Here is a 19,202-nt window from a genome sequence, read left to right as displayed (position 1 = left end):
TCACAAAATCGGTTAAATCGTACCACCACTACTGAATACGTTTGAGATCAGTGAACTTCAGTTGATTTGGTTCACAGAAACGGATCGAGTCTAAGAAGTAGGGGGTGCTAATAAACATGGGTGATCTTTCAACAAAAAAGAAAAACATGGGTGATCAAAACGAATTTACCGTACTAAGGAGAGGCCACATGATGAGAGCGCCTTTAAAACTAGTCTCCCTAAAGTTTGTTCATGTATGGGGATTTCCTAACTAATGGGATTGGGGCGGCGTTTTTAAATCAGAGTCCGAGTTGGAGAAGTATCCCTGGAATTGTTGCTAAAGAGATTCTTGTAAATTAGAAATGTTGCTGATTGAGAAAGTTTTGTATAAACAGGAAACGGATTACCTCCTCAACAAGCAATTCATCTCCATAAATACCAACCACTTCACCATCTTAGCTATCTATCTGCTCAAACATCTCTTTCTCTCATCTCTCTCGTTCTCTAAAAACTAACTATGGGAATGGCCAATGTGATGAGTATCCTTTCTTGGTTTGTACTACTGTTAGCAGCAAGTGGGGTAATGGGCAGTGGTGTTGCTGGAAACACTAATGAACAAGGTAGAACTTCATGTATAACTTCAATTTTCAATTTTGGAGATGATTTATCTGATACCGGTAATTATGTCTTACAAAATCAAGAATTAAACGTAATTTCTGCATCTCCTCCTCGCCCTACTAACCTCACCTGGGATCAAGTTAATCAAAGTCCTAATGGTGTTGATCAAGACATGAGTTTCCTTCATGGTTATATTCGTCCCAACAGAACTTATGGAGATGTTCACTCTCTTCCTTATGGCATCACTTTCTTCAACAAACCCTCTGGACGTTTCTCTAATGGTCGCCTCATCATCGATTTCATAGCCGAATCTCTAGGTCTGCCATTCCTACCACCCTACTTGGCTGGAGATAAGTCTTTAAAGAACGGCGTAAACTTTGCCGTCATTGGAGCTACTGTTCTTGATGATGTCAACTCGTCATCGTTATCTGCTCCTTCAACTAAAAATTCACTTAGTGTTCAAATGGAGTGGTTCAAAACTCTACTCCCATCTTTGTGTTCTAACTTCGAAGACTGTCAACAATTTTTTGGGAGTTCATTGTTTCACGTAGGAGGAATTGGTACTTACGACTATATGTTAGACAAAGATAGTAGTGAACTCCATATCTATATGGTGCCTAGGGTGGTTAGCGAAATTACCAGTACCGTTAACGAATTAATATCTCTAGGAGCAACACAAGTAATGGTTGCAGGACTAATTCCAATTGGATGTCTTCCTAGAGCTCAAAATAACTATCCTCATGAGCATGTATATGATCGAAATGGGTGTATTTACGAATTGAACCAAGTTGTTCATAATCACAATGCTCTCCTCCAACTCACTATTCAACAACTTCGAGAGCTATATCCTCATGTCAACATAATCTACGCTGATTATGCTTCCGCATCGATGCGTTTCATCAACGCGCGACGTGATGAATTCGGATTTACAGAGAATAGAGATACACTTTCAGTAGTTTGTTGTGAAGCAAGAGGGTTGGACGCTTACCTCTATGAAAATAATGCCGAGACATGCGAGATGAACAATGTCTGTAAGAATCCAGAGAGCTACATAATGTGGGACGAAACGCACATGACAGAAGCTGCTTATCAACTAATGGCTTCTAGTGTTATTTCAGGCAACTTTACCGTTCCATATTTTGACATGCCAGCTAGGAAGTGTTCTTCATCACATTGATAGTTTAATTTGATTTATGTAACTCAATCGTGCTTCGAATTATAAGAACTAGTAGTTTATATTTTATGTTAATGACCAAGATACTAATATATAACCAAGAAATTTTACTTATAAATTGTTGTTTTGCTTCTTTTTCTACGTGTAAGTAATTTGGTTTGAAATGCATATGTTCATGTTTTCTCTAATCTGTGTGTTTACCTTCTTTCTAATTTACCTTTTCGGCTTCTCTGTTATTTACAAACTTTGTTATATTCATGGTTGTTTCTTGTAATCTACTATGTTCCTCTATGTCTGACTTGTTATATATTTACCTTATTCTATTTTGAATACATAGTCCTATTCTTTCTTGTTGTATACTATCTCTTCTAAAATTGATTTTGCTTCACAGCTTCTTCTCTATACAAAAGAATGATAGATCGTTACTTATCCGTAAGTACAGTCGAACCAACACAAGAAAGTAGGCCCGAGAGGAAAGAGTTGAATGGAAACGTTCCAACGATTTCCATGCAAACGGCATACGAAGTGAGTATATTAAGGGCATTATAGCAGAAAAGATATGCAACTCGCTTAAAGACAGAAACATAAGATATTGATATGCTAGCCATACCTTAGCCACCAAAAGCTTCAAAGAACGTAAGAATAGAAGAGAGAAGGAAACAATGTCCTGGTTATCTTTTTCTCTAGTTTGATTAGCTAACCGTTATGCTTAGTTCATATGCACTCACTGGACTACAAAGTTCAATTCTATGCCTACGTAACAACTAACAAGGATAGTCTTCTTTTGTATTTCTTGTGTCAAATAGTATATGAGATTTTATGTAGTTTATATTTTACGTTAATGACCAAGATTATATGTAGAAGAAAGAAATTTTACTTTTTTTTTTTTTTTTGTTAAGAGAAGAAAGAAATTTTACTTACAAATTACAATTTTGTTTTCTTTCTCTTGAGTAATGATATATAACATGTTTGTTCTAAATTTGACGAATCTCTGTGTAAGTAATTGCTTTTGAAATCTATATGTTTCTGTTTTCTCAAATCTGCCTATACATGCTTTTACCTTCTCTAATAACTCTCTTATATACATACTGTGCCTGAAATATTTTAGTGTTTCTGTTTTGAAATTTATATTTTATGTTAACTCTGTTATCTTATCATTCGTGTAATCTACTATGTCCCTCTCTGGCATGTATACGTCGTAGTTTTGCCCGGCCAAATTCAAAAGAGAACCCTAACGGGCAATAAGATACCGTGCCTGATCCGTTAGAAATTTTTCCGTCCAGCCTGATTCACATTCATGTGGAGTCTGCGTAGATATTATATATAAAAGAACAGAGTTTTGTGTTGTTGAAATATATATAAAAGAGAAGAGTATTCCAAAAAGACGAAGACACCAGAGAGATCTCTAAAACCATCAGTAAATGGATGCGTCTCATAATCTCAAATCTCACTTTACCAAAACTGTTGTATCAGATAACTTTATGATAATAACTAAACATGTCATGGGAGGGGATCTCTCGGAGCTTAAACAGTGAATTAGCAACAAAAACTATTCATACCCTAGATTCAGATTGCCTGAATGATCAGACAACCTAACCAAGGAAATTCATGATCACCAAATGGAGAACCAAATTGCACAGCACAAAATCTGCAAAAGCACGTTCTGGAGCTAAATCCTGCATATAATCGAAATGTTACATCATTTAATACTCTAGTACTTAGAGATGTCTTAAACTTGGTAACCAACTCAGGTTGTTCACTGGTTTGAGGAATTTTACCTTGAATTCCTTGTTTTCTTTGTTAACTTGAATCCTTAGACAAACTGCAGCAAAAAAGACAAATTAACCATAGTGCCTCCTAAAATTAATTTAGCTTTTATAGCTTCTTCTCTATACAAAAGAATGAAAAGGATCGTTACTTACCAGCAAGTACTGCTGTACCAACACAAGAAAGTACGCCTGAGAGGAAAGAGTTGAATGGGAATGATCCAACGATTGCCATGTAAACGACCTACAAATAAGTAAAGTGAATTTGGAGACTTCTTAAGGGCATTATAGCAGAAAAAAAAAGTCATTAAAGTAATGCAAGATACACATCATACATGAATTTATCATACAGTATAGATTAACAAATACTACAAAAACCAGATTCAAGCGACTTACTTATAGAAGACATTGGTTTGAATATATCTAAGCCACCAAAAGCTTCTAAGAAGGTAACAATAGAAGAGAAAAGTAAGCAGAGTCCTAGTTCTCTTTTTCTCTAGTTTGATTGGATAATCATTACGTTTAGTTTATATGTTATAATCTATACCCCTCAATCATCAGTGCAGTCACTCGACGACGACCACAAAGTTCAAACCTATGCCTATGTAACAACTACCAGGGATAGTTGTCTAAAGTATTTTTGTTGTATCAAATACCCATACTCATGGATATCTGGACCCTATTAGAGTATTTGCCCTCACTTTAACGGGTACATATGAGATTTTATACTCATAACAGTCGGCAAAATCATCCTTGCACTTAAACATTTTAACATAGTGACGTATATCTTGTGGGAAAGCCCACTCCTTAATATCTTCTGTCGTCAAATATATGTACTTGGGCACTTGTCAGACACCTGCACTCACTTGAATGCATAAGATGTGACATTCTGATTGTCTACCATACTTGGCACAAAATCATGTTAGAATGCAGGACCATATAAATTTTACTCGAGCTTAATGGCATTTTGTATATGGACCAAGAACTGGTCCAAAAATTTAAAGTTGTAACTAAAAGTAAAGGGCATAACAATGACGAGTTTGAGACCGTATTGGGGGTTTTAATTGCCGTGGTGATACTTCGTCCAACTAGTTCACGACAATAATACCTGCACAAGTATCCGTGTTACGGGCAATGAAACTTTTGCCTACAGCTATGCTCTCGCTAATAATTTCACTACATGGCATAACCTATAATGCATGATTGCTGAAATCTAGAATAAGTCTGTACCGGATTAATCCCCTCTTCCGAAAAGGATTACTAGACATTTACGAACATGTTTGTCAAAACTACTGAAAAACTATTATTGCATCTTTCATTTGGAAAATTTCCCCTTCCAAAGACACATTTCATTATATTAGCTGCCAAAACTAGTTAACATACTCCAAATTCACCCACTCTTTAATAACCTAAAGAACAGAATAGTTAGTTAATGTTGTTTCTGGATAATCCTTACGCACATTTTTCACATCTACACGCTGAATTACGATGATTATAATCTTTACAACTTAATCACTCTGAGTATCTAGATCTTTAAAACTTATCTCCCAATGCAATAAAAACATAAACTAATAGACCAAACAAACCAAGGCAACTATCAATCTATACAACGATAACAATAAAGAACCAATCTGGTTCTTACCCACAGCAAGCAGGATCAAGGCCGAAATTAGAATACAACAGGCGTTGAAACAAGAAGTCACATAATGGGACAGCCGAAAGCTGATTTTCAAGTAAACCCTAAAGACTTATAAATTCATTTGATCAACAATCAGCTAACCAAAGTGACATAACATAATTATGTACCCTAATTGAAGTCCAAAAAACATGTTTTAACCAAATGAAGTATTCACGTTTCTACAAATCAAACCACAGTTTTTTGAATGTTTACAAAAACGAAGTATTAACAAAAAAACTGGATCTAAAACGATTTCAACCACCATGATGAATTACTTGGTGCTGTATTAAATTACTATACAAGTAATGAATAAGGGTTTCAGGGTCGCAGATCTAGATGTCATACCTGAATAAGAGCTGTCAAAACAGCAAAAACTACGTATAGATCTATGATCTGCACACACAAAAAAAATGCAGGTTTGTTAGAATTTAGGTTTTCGATTTCTTCAAATCTCTTTGAAAATAAGGGGGAAAATAGACCTTAAGATTGGTGGGAGTTGTGGCGTAAGCTGATCGGAGAGAATTCAGAAGGGCTTGAGCATCCTTGGTGGTGGTTGAGGTGGTGGTGGTGGTGGTTGTCGTCGATCTCGCCATTTTTGTTTTTCTCTCTCTTCTTCTCGGATGCGTATGAACCAAAACCTCACTCGCTGAGTCTACTACTAGTTGATAGTTGACCGGGCGTCTTCGGGTGTTGCTAAAGGCGCCTTTACTTTGGAGGGGCCTGCACTTTTTCTACTCTGAAACATAGGTTAGGAAATTACTTGTAAATTCATGGAGTTTGGTCTTTTAACGGGTCGACCTCTGTATCCCGGGCTGAACATCAGTTGGATAACCGACATTTTTATCCTATCCATAGTCTGGTCCAAAAGGTTCGGTTATTATAAATCTCAATCCGAACACATAACTTTACATGTGTGTGATTAATTTGACATAATTTATCAACATTCGAGGAAGATGAAAAAACGATAAACAATTGAATTCCACCATACATCATGCCAACTATATATTCTTACATATATAATATATAAAAGATAATAATAAACGGTTTGGTTTGGTTCGGTTATCCGTCAAACAAACATATGGATCGAACCAAACCCTTCGGTTTTGACCTTTTAGTATATGAACCAATCCGGATAACTGTTGGATCGGTCCCCACACTGCTCAAATCTGTTTGGACAGGATTGGTTTGGTCAGTTCGAGTACTAAATAGTACACCCCTACTTTTTATGACACTGTTAAGTGACCTGACATTGTAGTTTCAGTAAACTATCTTAGTAAATTAATGCAAAATAAATAAATAAATGCAACACCTCATACCACAAATATGGATGCAACAACTCGAGTTCTAAAATATTCGAAAGATTCGGGATTCTACTTTCTTCATCTGATTCTTTGACTATTCTAGATTTACGGACTTTGATTGGGCCAATTGCCTTATTACTCGGCGTTCTGCCACTGACTAGTATACTATGTTTGTTACAAGTCCATAGTCTTGGAAGTCAAAGAAACAATCAATTGTTCTCGCTCTTCTGTTGAGGCAGAATACCACACCCCTTGCTTCTCTAACGATAGAACTTCAATTGTTGAAATATCGGTTTCATGACTTATGTATTCCAATTCCTGAACAATATCAGGTTTATTGCGACAACATGGTGAGTGCCATTGCGGCAAATCTTGTTTTTCACGAACGAACTAAGCATATTGAGTTCGATTATCACTTTTTTCGTGAGAAGCTTGAGTTCAGAAGCGGAGTTACATGTGGGCTCAAGCGGGCTGCAGCCTGAGTCTTCCCACCTGTAAGCTTTCTTTTCGTTGGTCTTCTTACCATAGACTTCAACAACCCAGTTGGTAAGACAAGAGGATTCTTACCTAAGACTCTGTGAGGTTGTGTGTTTGATTCCCCTTACCGCATATTGATTTTTTTAAACTAATTCTTTTATTAACGTCAAGTCATCAACAACTAGAACATAAATAAAATTCTTCACTATTTTAAGGTTTCATTCTTGTGTGTATTTCTCCTCTCATACTAAAATATTTTTTTTTGTACAAAGATTTCTATGTATTAAACCTCCTATGTATTAAACGCAAATTATGTCTATTTTGTACAAAAGATAGATGTGGATCCAATAATACAGTGATTCTATAGTTTAGGCAAAATTTTTGTTATGAATAAGATTTTATTTTTAGTTATTTCCATTTTGGCCCCCTATTTTGTGATCAGCTTCCTTCTTGGCTCCCTACTTTTTATAAATTTAAATTTGGCCTCCTATTTTCAAGAATTTGTCGTAATATCCTTCCTAATTTCAAAATAAAAAATATCAAAAAAAAATATTAAAAATATTAAAAAAAAAAAAATCTGGGTAGTTATGGTATTTACTTAAGGGAAAATAGGTGAAGTGAAAATATCTCTTTTTATAATATTTTATTTTGAAATTAGGAAGGGTAGTTATGACATTTACTTGAAAATAGGGGGTCAAATTTGAATTTATGAAAAATAGAGGGCCAAGAAGGAAGCTGGTCACAAAATAGGGGGCCAAAAAGGAAATAACTCTAAAATGAAAGTTGATATGGTATTATCCGAACTTGAAAATTATTTTGAAAGTTTTGCTCAAGTTATAAAGTGCTCTTCATCTCAATCTTTCACGATGGTTGGTAAATTACGCGAGTTATTTTCCGAGTAAACGACCAATTTGAATGTCCCTACTTCTGCCTCTCCATCTTCGGTTGATGGTCCTTCTGAGGTTGACGACTCATCAAGGCGAAGTGTTTTTTGGAGCAGTATCATGAAGGCTCGAAGGGACCCTTTGGCTACTGCTTTCGAAGAAATATCTAGATATGATTTCGAGCCGGATCCTTCAATCGAAAATATTGAGAAATTTGATGTTTTGGGTTGGTGGAGTGAGAACGAGAAAAGGTATCCGATTTTATCCTTGATGGCAAGTGATGTTCTTGCGGTTCCGATTTCGATTGTTTCTTTTGAGTATGCTTTCTCTTTACGTAAGAGAATTTTGGGAGACTATAGGAGCAGTCTTACTCCAGGGATGTTGGAGTGATGTGTTTGTCTTCAAGATTGGTGGAAACACCAACTCAATGTTACTTTGATTGGAGTTTGATCCGTTAAACGACGGATTCCTGAAGCGATTCCTAGCACGTCTCAAGTTCAACCGCTCGATTAATGAAGTAGGGAGATGTAACTTTTTGTTATTAGTTTTGGACCTTTTGGTAATTGTGTACTTTTGTTAAAAACATAATTATAAAAGAAATGGTTGGTTAATTATTGAATTGTTTTTTTTTTAAATATCCTGAGACCGTCCGGCCCGTGACTATCGGAGCCCGCCCGGGCTGGCGGCTACGGACAGTACAATAGGGACATTTGATCGGTCTGATCCGCCCGACTGTATGAAGTGGGCACGATATCTTGGTGGCCGATCTGCCCGAGTTCGTCTTATTAAGCCCGAGCCCGACAGAATCCTACCCCTAGACGCAAGTGACCCTCATTGAGTTATGTTCAGGCGTATGATTTCTATATATATTCTAAATATATTCTAAGCTTAAGCAGAGAAGATGTGATTTTTACCTAAATAGTTAGCTATAATTACTCAGAAATATTCAAATTAAGTGACATTTTGTACTAGATTAGTCTTGAGTTTTTAACCCCCCTTCGCCATAAATCCTAGATCAACCACTGCTTGAGTGTTGTCTTATTAAGACAACTAATGTTCAATCTTTTGATCAAGTAGCTGATATTTTCACAAAGCAACTAATATTTTCACAAAGCTACTTGGTTCTTCACAAACAGGGGCGGAACTACTAAGAGACCAGGTCGGGCAGCTGCCTGGCTTGGATTTTGTAAATTTCTCACCTACCTACGGGTAATTTCGTAGTTTTGATACATAATATATTTTCTAGGGAGATTTTTGAGGAAATTGGACGATTTGAAGAAGATACGAGAGGGAGAATCAGAGAAAGAAATTGGAGGAAACCCTAACTAATAACTCAAATCGGTTTCTTCATGTACACTTCATTAATCTAAATGCAACTTAAGTTTAGTAATTTCATTTTACATGAAATCTGATTTTCATTGATTCAAATCATGAAATCATAATTTGAAATTATTCTTTGTTTTGGGGGTTTTGGTGTTGTTAGTATGAAGATCTTATTTTTTATCAAGAAAGTCAATTTTGTTCATGGGTTTTGTTGTAGATTTGGAAGAAGCACATCTTATGAATTTTACTGACCATTGAAATATTGAATAGAAATTGTATTTTAAATTTCATCTACCAATTTTGAAGAACATCTTATGAATTTTTTACTGAGGGTTTGTGTAGCTCTAATTTCTACTACTTCATCTGCTCGTATTGATTTGTTGATGTTATCATGTTAATAATCTAATCTTAAGGTGGGTTTCATCTATTCTTCGTGAATAGCAAATAAATCTTGATTTTATTTTTTGGAACCACTTAAATACTTAAATATGGCTTTAGATTTTCATTTAGCGAGTAGCAAATAATTCTTTAAGATAGATTTGTGGAACTTCTTTACATTTTCTTTTACTAACTTTAAGTAAGAGGGTTGCCCTCCCGGACCTAAAATCCTGGTTCCACCCCTGTTCACAAAGCTGCTTGGTTCATACCAAATCGGTTAATCGGGAATGTATTTATGTCCAAATAATATAAAGGCAATCCACAGAAGGCCTTAGTTAATTAGACCATCCTAGCCCTGCTTATGTAAAGTACTCGTATTCAAATGAATCAATAAAACCATTTTGATCCTCGTCCTCTCTTGCATTTTTTGTGTCTCCACTTTTACAGAGAGAAAGGAAGAAAAATTCCATGATCTCCTCCGGAACAAAACATGACCAGGTCGATTCGTCCTGTCATTTGGATGTTACTTGGTTTTAGAAAAGTTAAAGTTATCCTCTCTACACAAATATGTTGCTAAAAGATAATTCAAAAGTGGGCTTTTAATTCATAACCTTTTTTTTTATAGTTCATATAGATACAAAATAAGAGTTGTAATATGGCTGACCAAAACTGCCCATCTTCTTTGACTAGTAGGAGGTGAAAAGGAAGAGGTGGTGCCTGTATATCATTTTCTTATGGGCAAAGGCAGGATGCCTAAGAAAGAAGAGATGAGATGTTTTGTGGACACTCCACTTCATTGATGTTTTGTGGACACTCCACCTCATTCCATGCATCTTCTCTTGTGGGATGTTATCTTAATGCTTTGAGTATGGGTACTATATTACAATAGCTCAATCATCCATCTAGACAAATAAGAAAACCCTAAGACGAGAAATGAAGCTTAGGTTCCATAACTTAAGTCATGAAAACAGAAATGAGTATGGGTACTATATTACAATAGCTCAATCATCCATCTAGACAAATAAGAAAACCCTAAGACGAGAAATGAAGCTTACGTTCCATAACTTAAGTCATGAAAACAGAAATGAGTATGGGTACTATATTACAATAGCTCAATCATCCATCTAGACAAATAAGAAAACCCTAAGACGAGAAATGAAGCTTACGTTCCATAACTTAAGTCATGAAAACAGAAATGAGTATGGGTACTATATTACAATAGCTCATTCATCCATCTAGACAAATAAGAAAACCCTAAGACGAGAAATGAAGCTTAGGTTCCATAACTTAAGTCATGAAAACAGAAATGAGTATGGGTACTATATTACAATAGCTCATTCATCCATCTAGACAAATAAGAAAACCCTAAGACGAGAAATGAAGCTTACTTTCCATAACTTAAGTCATGAAAACAGATGTTCCAAGTAGTGGCCGTCTCCTGCTAAGCTTTATTTAGTGGCAAATTTTCACACAAATCAAACAACAATATCCATTTTTCCCAAACTTAAGGGCTGTCAAACATCAAGTATTCAAGTCCTTAGTCGATATGAACAATGAAACTCATGAGAACTATTATCTGCATGATACGCTCAACTGAAATTGTTAAACAAATAAAAAATAATCGAAGTTTTCATAAACTGTAACTATCTCTACAGAAGCTCCTGAAAACAAAAACGTTTATCTACTAGTACTAATATTTCCTTAACCCAACTCTAAATGTTCTCAAAAGAGCCCCAGTAAAGTGCATTTACCAGTATTTATCATCACATTAAAAACAACAAAACTACCAAGTTTAACCAACATCATACTTCACCACTTCAACTCTGCTCCTCTGCATTCGCAGCTTCTCTCTCCTCAGCTGCAGCAGCCATCAGCTCATCAAAGTTTTCTGTCTTCCCAAGCAATATCTCAATCTAATAGTAACATAATCCAGATATTAGTTTCACATTATTCAGGCAAAGAGAGAGGTTGTAGCACCAGGACTTTATCACCATGGTGGCCTTTTAACCCCAAGAAATATTGTAGAAGGAAAGTTAAATTCCGAAACATATGAACACAAATTACACAACTATTAGAATCCTTAAAGTATGTAGAGCTAAGGAGTTCACCTTTGCTTTTTGGACAGGGCGTCCTCTGGATTCGTCCTTCATATCAACGGTAGATGTTGTGATCTCTGCAATTGTCAAATTTCGAATGGAATAAGTAACTAAGTTTTTTCTTGAAATCAGAAATATTAATAGGATATGGTGAGAATCTCACTTTTCTCAACAGCCAGTCCATTGTTCTTCAAGATCTCTGCAATTGTGACGACAGTTGCAATGGCTACAGATATACAAATCAACCACTTAAATTATGGGCAGAGGTAATAATGAAGCATTAAGATGATCAGTTGAAGGACTTGTACTACTATCTTTTTAAACAGCTCTACATGATGCATGAGCACCATATTTAATCAGAGTTTCTAGTACGAGACTTTGGCGCTATCAGTGCTACCAATAGAATGTGATACAGAGGAAATTCTAGTTCATATATACAAGGTTTATCATCTCTTAAGTTAGATATATATGAATCATCATTTACAATCTTATTTTTCTCAGTGTTCTCTTTCTCCATGAAAGTGTAGGATGTGATTCATGTCTATTGTGAAAGAGTTGCTTCACAATATTAGTATTTTCCCACTTTTAAACTAAAAAGATTTAACAACACTTCCTTATAACATATAAACATAATGCCTTTCCATTTTCAGATAATAATTAAAACACTGAAATATACATTCAGATCATATTATTTATACACAAAAAAGCAAAGTACCCTCATGCAAAAAATGTGAACTACTGAATTATTTGTTTCCCCAAACAAGAGAGAAGTAAACTTGACAGACTTCCGAGGAAGTTATATAACAATACCATAAAGCACAAGTTCCTTTCAGATGTTCCTTTGAGTAATGAACCCCACAGCCTAGAAACTGCTTTGGGATTGAATACATAAAACAATGTCTTAAAATTTAAGCCTTGAAACAGTTCGCTTTGGAAAGGCGAAACCTGGCCACAACTTTTAAATGCAACACCAAGGCGTAAAAGGCACAGATCGGCAGTATAAGTATATTTGCACCTTTCGAACTCTATTCATTTGGTTTATTGCTTCCAATAGTTTTCCAGGGTTAAACATGTTACATGTCAGTCATCAAAGACGTCAAAACATAAAAAACGTAGACCGCGAGAACACTGTCAAGTGTCACCCATCGTTCTAATAATATGAAATATACCTCCTAATGCAAAGTCTGTTACATGTGGGAATTGGGATGGAAGGCATTCCTACCTGTGCAGGCAAACTAATTCAAAGCTCCTCGGATTCCTGGAATCCGTCTCCTAAAATCCAGACTGTTTTACACTTGATAGTTAGAATTAAGTGGTTTTCCACCCTCCTTGATACTACTCTTTTGTTTTCAGAGACTTTTACCTATTCTCTTATTAGGAGAATATGTGATTTAGAGTACAATTTCTGTTTTTTAACAACTTTGATATACCCATTTACAAAAGAAATATATAGCAAGTGCAGGGTTCATCATTTTCGCAAAAAACACTGCGAATTTTGAATCTCACCAAATTGGGGAACGGAATTTTATTTTTCGGTCTACAACACTTCAACGAAATACTTTCTTATTCTTGTATCGTAAGAGCTGGGTTCTTTTTTCGATCCATCAACATTAGTATGCGGAGAAATACTAATTAAATCTCACTATAAATACCCAAAAGCATAAGTCCCATAAACCAGATAGTGCCAAATAAAAGAGATAGACAGACAAGAACTTACCCATTCCAAGAGCTGAAAGCTCAACCTCATTGTATTGCTGCATATACCTCTGCAATTGAAAACCTAAACAAAATTAATACCATCAAACGGGCCAAATGAACAAGTAAATCATCATATAGAGACCTTCATAGCACTGATAACAAGTGTCCTGGGGCTTCAAACAGCAATAAAACAAACCCTAATTTAAAATCTAAATAAAAAGAAAACTTAAAGAAGATCTTCAACGAAATGTTAATCAATTAATCCAAAACTAAGAAAGAACAAACAAAAATAGTTGAAGAACAGAGATAAATTAGGTTTTTCTAACCTTGGCAAGATTGACGTAAAAGAAGAGAGGTTTCTTGGTGTTAGAGACTTGAATCCGATTCTTCTTCTGATCGGTGATATTCAAGTTGTTAACTGCGACAGTGATTTCTTCCATTGGAGAGTGAAACTACGAAGAAACGAACTTTTGTTTTTCTAAAACCCTAACCCTAAACAGTACTTAAAATAAAAGGGATGAATGGACTCTAGAGAAGAGGGCAAATAGCGTGCAAAATTTCTCAGTATCGTTGTCCAGTCTCATAATTCGTTAGGGTTTATTACGTTTTGCTGTAGGGGCGGTACAGTAACTTACCCAACACCACTTTCCTCTGACTTCCACGGGACACCTTCTTGGACCCATGTCCTGATTTGTACTAGCTCTGCTCGGGTAAGAGCAAGTCCAACGGGGACAAGGGCTGGGCCACTAAACGGTGGGCCGAAAACCCGAACCCGATCCGCATCCGTACTCAAATAATCTAACAATTCGGATATCGGATATTTTTTTGGATATTTTCGGATTCAGATATATCTATATCCGTAACTGAAATAATCCGATCTGATTCGAGTTTAAAATCAACGGTTAAGACTCACCTAAGGGGTAAAAAAAATTTATTCTCGACTTCAGGTCAAGTCTTCAACAGTTCAACCCTAATCAACAAAAAAGAAAAACCCTAGACGAACATCTTCTTCTCAACTCGGCAGTCGGAACTTCGGCAGCACCAGCAAGCAACTCCATCTTTGTCTAGGGTTGTAACCGGAGCTAACTCGGACTTTGCATTTTATTGTGTTAGGTTTTATGGTTTATGTGGTGCTAGGTTGTATGAACTTTGATGTCTTTCGGGTTAAGGAAACTGGACTTTGCATTTTCAGGTGTTAATTGTTAACTCTGAAATTTAAAAAAGAAGTTAAAAAATTCAGAATTTCGGATCGGATAATATTCGATATCAGAATAGCATTTCGGATATCTGATTCGGATATCATTTTTTACCATCCGTCAGATATCGAACCCTTATCGGATAGTCCGAATATTTTCGGATATCGAATTCGAACAGTAGTGTATCCGGAAAAAATTCGCTCCATTACTAGGGATGTCAACAGGGCGGGTTTGGGACGGTTCATCCCCTTCGCAACTTCATCCCGTTAGTAAACGGGTTTTATCATTACCGTACCAATGATTAATCGGGATGTCAACGGGACGGGTTTGGGACGGTTCATCCCCTTCCCAACTCCATCCCGTTAGTAAACGGGTTTTACCATTACCGTACAATAATTAATCGGGGTGGATATCCAATTACCATACCCGCCCCAATTTATTGCTAAACCATTACCTCCCCGCCCCGTTTAATATGAAATGAATCGGGTCGGATCGGGTTCAAACGCAAAATATTCACAAAAGTTATTTTAGTTTGAAGTAACATAACAATTGTTAAGAATATTTTATAAGACTTTGAGTTTATCGTAAACACTATAGCTACTTAAATAATATAGAACATGCTAAATTGATAATATAAGATTAAAGTTTTAGAAACATAACCCTAAATAAAACATATATTTAATATATAACATACTAATCGGTTCGGGGGCGGGGTTTACTATCTAATACCAAACCCGCCCCGAACCCGATTATTTTTTGTAACTTCATACCAAACCCGAACCGTTTAGTAAACGGGTCGGTAAAACCCGTCCCATTAGGGGCGGGTTTGGGAGAAAACCCACCGGTTCCGACCAAATTGCCACCCTTACCATTACAGGCGGCCCGGACACTCACTCCACTGGTTTTTCTTCGACAATGTTAATATTCGAACACAAATCTCCCCGGTCGAGACTCGAGATATATACATGTAAGCACTCAATCAAAATTAGATGTATATGGGTCCACTAGTTTATGATTTTGAATAATGAAAAAACCAATTTCTGGTCGTAAGGGTGAGCATAATAGACGGACCAACTACAATTAGATAAGTTTTAATGTTTTAGTGCAGTAAGGGTTACAGAGGGGCTAAACTAACACGATTGGGTATTTTTTATGTGGAACACTAATGTGGGAATTGTCAAATATAAGAGAAGTGTAATCTAGCAACCAAGAATATAGACATTGATCAATACAATATGATAAACTAACTATCTAAGCTAACCATTACAAATGCATTATGGAAACATTCAACAAGTGTTTCTAGATCTCATGCTTGCAAGAACCCAGAAACTGGAAAGAGTGGAAAGAGGGGACAATTTATGTATAATACGCATCTGTATATCATTATGAACGAAACTAGATAAGTAAGAGCTCTAACCACACTTTTTTGTTGTTGCAAACCATAAACCACATAGTCCACGGAAACTTAGTATTTTAAGGGTGTAAAGAGGTCGATTTATTCTTTTCATATTACAAATACTAGGGTATATCCCGTGCCCTAGGGCACGGACACTTGCATCAATCAAATATTACGAAATTTATTGTTATACTTTATTGAGAGAGAGAGAGATTTTTATTAGTTATTATTTTTTTGTATTACTTTTTTGTTTCTTTTCTCTTAAATTAGTTATTATTCTATTGAGAGAGAGAGATTTCAATTTCTTTTTTTTAACTCTTGAAATTTATTTTGTTTCTTTATTTCTTAAATTAGTTATTTTGTTTCTAAGAAGGAAACGATTATTGTTTTTTAAATAGGTAGCTTTATTTCTACGAAGGACTATATTTTAAATTCTAAGAAGGGCTTCTAGACAATATCCTTTATTAGAAAAGGATGTTTGTCCCAGTCATCGTTTTCCCTTCTGTTTTATATAATAGATTGTCTTTTGGGTTTCAACGAAAAAATATTGTCTTTTGGTTTTTATCTATGGATTAGGGGCAGTGGCGTATTTAGCATCACTCCTCATACATTGCACCAAGTACAACTTTGTAATTATAACCAACCTACATCTACTTTTTTTTTTTTTTGTTGAAAGAACCAACATCTACTTACACAACTACAATATATTTTAACTGGGTAGTTAGTAGGGGTTTTTGAGGAGAGAGAAGGTCTAGAATGACGTCATCAAGGCGATTTTAGCCCCCTCTTCTTTTTCCCCAAAAACGACGAAGAACCCTAATTTTAATCCTCAGGCTCGCACCCATTAATCCATCTAGAGGTGTAACACTAACAAGGTGACTAATCTATAGCACTAATAAGATTGAGACAGTGGAGAAATACAAATCAACCCAAAGGCAAGAACACTAGCTTTCTCGGAAGAAACACTTAGAAGACGAAAGGGTTTTGATCTCGGAATCAATTCCAAAAAGCAGATCCAAGTCAGTCCTTGCGAGAATCCAGGTTAGTTCTATCTCTCATTAATTAGCCCTCTTTCCTGTTAACATGTGTATGAACTAAATAGGCCGAGTTAGATTGTTCGGATCCCCTCCATCTTTGCATGCAATCAGAATCGGAGGGGGATTACATCTGGTGGCAGTCCAGTGGGTGAAGATAGACGTACTTCCAAGTGTTAGCCTCGTCTCCAGGTTTTAAGAGATTGAGGGTTTAATCAGAGAGATTCAAGCGTGCAAGTTGAGTCTGAAGCTGGTTTCTTCATTATGGGCTGTTCTCCCGAGACAAAATTGGACCTTCCCAAGATAATAAATTTAATCCATTCTCTTCTCTGCCTCATGACGCTGGGTATTCCTCTATTTAAAGCCTCCTTAAAGCAGCCCTGTTCACTCATCCTTCTGATTCTCAGACAACCATCCATGTCTTCCTCTTCTTCTCACCTCAACATCGATCACCTCTCTCAGAACATGGCTCTCCAACTCAACTTATCGGATTATGGTAACCTAACCATTAACTACCCAAAACCAGCCGAGAATCAAGAGCTACAGAAGATATCCACTGGTTTTATAGCACGTCTATGCTGTCAGTACAACTATGGGATCGGGTTCATCAGGAGAAATCTCTATTATCAGTCCAAATTCTTTAGAGAGTGTCAAGTTACACCAATTAATCAAGGTCACAACTACTTTTTTATCAAACCGAGTAATCTCATAGTGATGAATGAGATTAATCAGGGTAGACCTTGGATAATCAGGGGACTATTGATTGTAATGCAAGAGATTGAATTCCCGTTCAGTGGAGAGCTCCATGTGGTGTCACTTTTCTGATCTCCCATCGGCTATTCAGAACCAACATGACTTGGAAATCATCTTCTCTTGCATGGGCTACATCATGCAAATCCTTCCGAAGAATTTTCATATGCTCACCAAGCCGTTCATCAAGGTTCAATTTATGTATGATGTAAGAACCCCTCTCCTGTCTACTCTTACCTCTATTTTTACTGATGGTGGCAAACCCATAAACTTTAGTTATCTCAGATTCCCTAAAGCAATTTGCCATATCTGTCGAGTGATTGAGCATCCAATGACCCCGTGCATTAGGGCAGTCCCTAGACACTCTGTCTCTCCAATGGAGATAACTCCCAACCATCATATCCCAGTATCCCAATGGGCTGTTACAGTGGCCAGTAACCCTCCTTCTCCCATTGCCCCGATCCCTCCACAAGACCTCTATCAACAGAGAGGAAAGAGGAAGGAATCTCAGGCCCTTATTGAAGTAAAGATTAAAGAGGGTGAAGTTAGGAAGGCTTTGACTAAGAGACACAGAGACGTGTCGATTGGTGGGAGTTCTTCTAAGGGGGATACTCATCAACAATGGATTTCCAATAGTTCGTCTGGTTCTCTTGGATACTCTCCTATTATCCCGGACAGTTGGTATTGCCCTCCCCCAGAATCGATCAATAGTCAAGAGGAGAGAAGACGTCACGTATTTGCAGATTCACTCTTAGAGTCCCCCAGTCAGAATTCAGAGGCAAGGATGGATGGTGGCAAGGAATAATCTAACTCGATAGATTAATCTGTTTCAGTCTTAGTCGTTGGTTTTGGGTCTGCCTTACTTGTTTAGATGTTCTAGTTTGTTGCCTTTTCTTCTATTCCCAGTGGTTTTTGTTGCCTAGCTACTTTTTGTTCAGTTAGTTAGAGGCTAGGTTTTCTTTTGTTTGTCTCATCTTTCGTTAGTAGTTCATTGTCTATGAGTGTAGTGGTTATGAATGATATTACTTTCTTGTATTAGCTACGGTTTTTTTATATTACTCGTCCAGTTTCTTCTCTTTTCTTCTTCTGAGTTGTTATTCTCTGTGAGTAGTTTTTCCTTTTCCCTTCTCCTCTTTGGGTTGTGTTGTTGTTTTCAGGCTGATCCAGGATTACTCTCGGGCTCGGCGAACCTTAGATAGAGGTGCCTCCAGCCCTCCTGCTAGTTAGCCGGGGGTAAGGCCCATCAAGAGGGTTGGTTGGGGGCTGCCCCTAGATCTCTTCTGTGTTTCTCTGCTATGGACTGCCCCTCAATTCTGAGTTGGAATGTTAGAGGCGCCTCCTCTTTCATAACACGTAAGAATATACTATCCATTGTTAACAACAAAAATCCGGATATTATATTCATCTCGGAAACTAAGAACAAATCAACAACCATGAACAAATTAATACCCATA

At 36.6% G+C, this 19,202-nt stretch overlaps 3 protein-coding genes across 3 annotated transcripts; 1 reads left to right on the top strand and 2 right to left on the bottom strand.

The window, feature by feature from the left end:
• The first annotated feature begins 464 nt into the window (after nucleotides 1-464).
• Nucleotides 465-1,889, top strand: LOC147532161 (GDSL esterase/lipase At5g45910-like). The gene has a single exon (XM_086648542.1). It carries the CDS (start codon nucleotides 497-499, stop codon nucleotides 1,772-1,774), a length of 1,278 nt encoding a protein of 425 aa, XP_086504668.1. The 5' UTR covers nucleotides 465-496; the 3' UTR covers nucleotides 1,775-1,889.
• A 1,219-nt stretch (nucleotides 1,890-3,108) lies between these two features.
• Nucleotides 3,109-5,960, bottom strand: LOC147532160 (dolichyl-diphosphooligosaccharide--protein glycosyltransferase subunit DAD1). The gene is made up of 5 exons (XM_086648488.1): nucleotides 5,695-5,960; nucleotides 5,561-5,608; nucleotides 3,694-3,781; nucleotides 3,550-3,593; nucleotides 3,109-3,447 (listed from the first exon to the last, which is right to left on the bottom strand). The coding sequence occupies exons 1-5, from the start codon at nucleotides 5,806-5,808 to the stop codon at nucleotides 3,364-3,366; spliced, it is 378 nt and encodes a 125-aa protein (XP_086504614.1). The 5' UTR covers nucleotides 5,809-5,960; the 3' UTR covers nucleotides 3,109-3,363.
• A 5,229-nt stretch (nucleotides 5,961-11,189) lies between these two features.
• LOC147532159 (uncharacterized protein At2g34160-like) lies at nucleotides 11,190-14,039 on the bottom strand. The gene is made up of 5 exons (XM_086648066.1): nucleotides 13,699-14,039; nucleotides 13,392-13,440; nucleotides 11,838-11,900; nucleotides 11,687-11,751; nucleotides 11,190-11,491 (listed from the first exon to the last, which is right to left on the bottom strand). The coding sequence occupies exons 1-5, from the start codon at nucleotides 13,810-13,812 to the stop codon at nucleotides 11,396-11,398; spliced, it is 387 nt and encodes a 128-aa protein (XP_086504192.1). The 5' UTR covers nucleotides 13,813-14,039; the 3' UTR covers nucleotides 11,190-11,395.
• Nucleotides 14,040-19,202: the final 5,163 nt, after the last annotated feature.

Source organism: Eschscholzia californica, unplaced genomic scaffold (assembly GCF_041429995.1).
Source record: "Eschscholzia californica isolate CP2 unplaced genomic scaffold, dmEscCali1.0.p SCAF_6, whole genome shotgun sequence".
NCBI classification, from domain to species: Eukaryota; Viridiplantae; Streptophyta; class Magnoliopsida; order Ranunculales; family Papaveraceae; genus Eschscholzia; species Eschscholzia californica.
The sequence above is the reverse complement of the archived record's forward strand: the minus strand, read 5'-3'. Positions and strand labels throughout refer to the sequence as shown.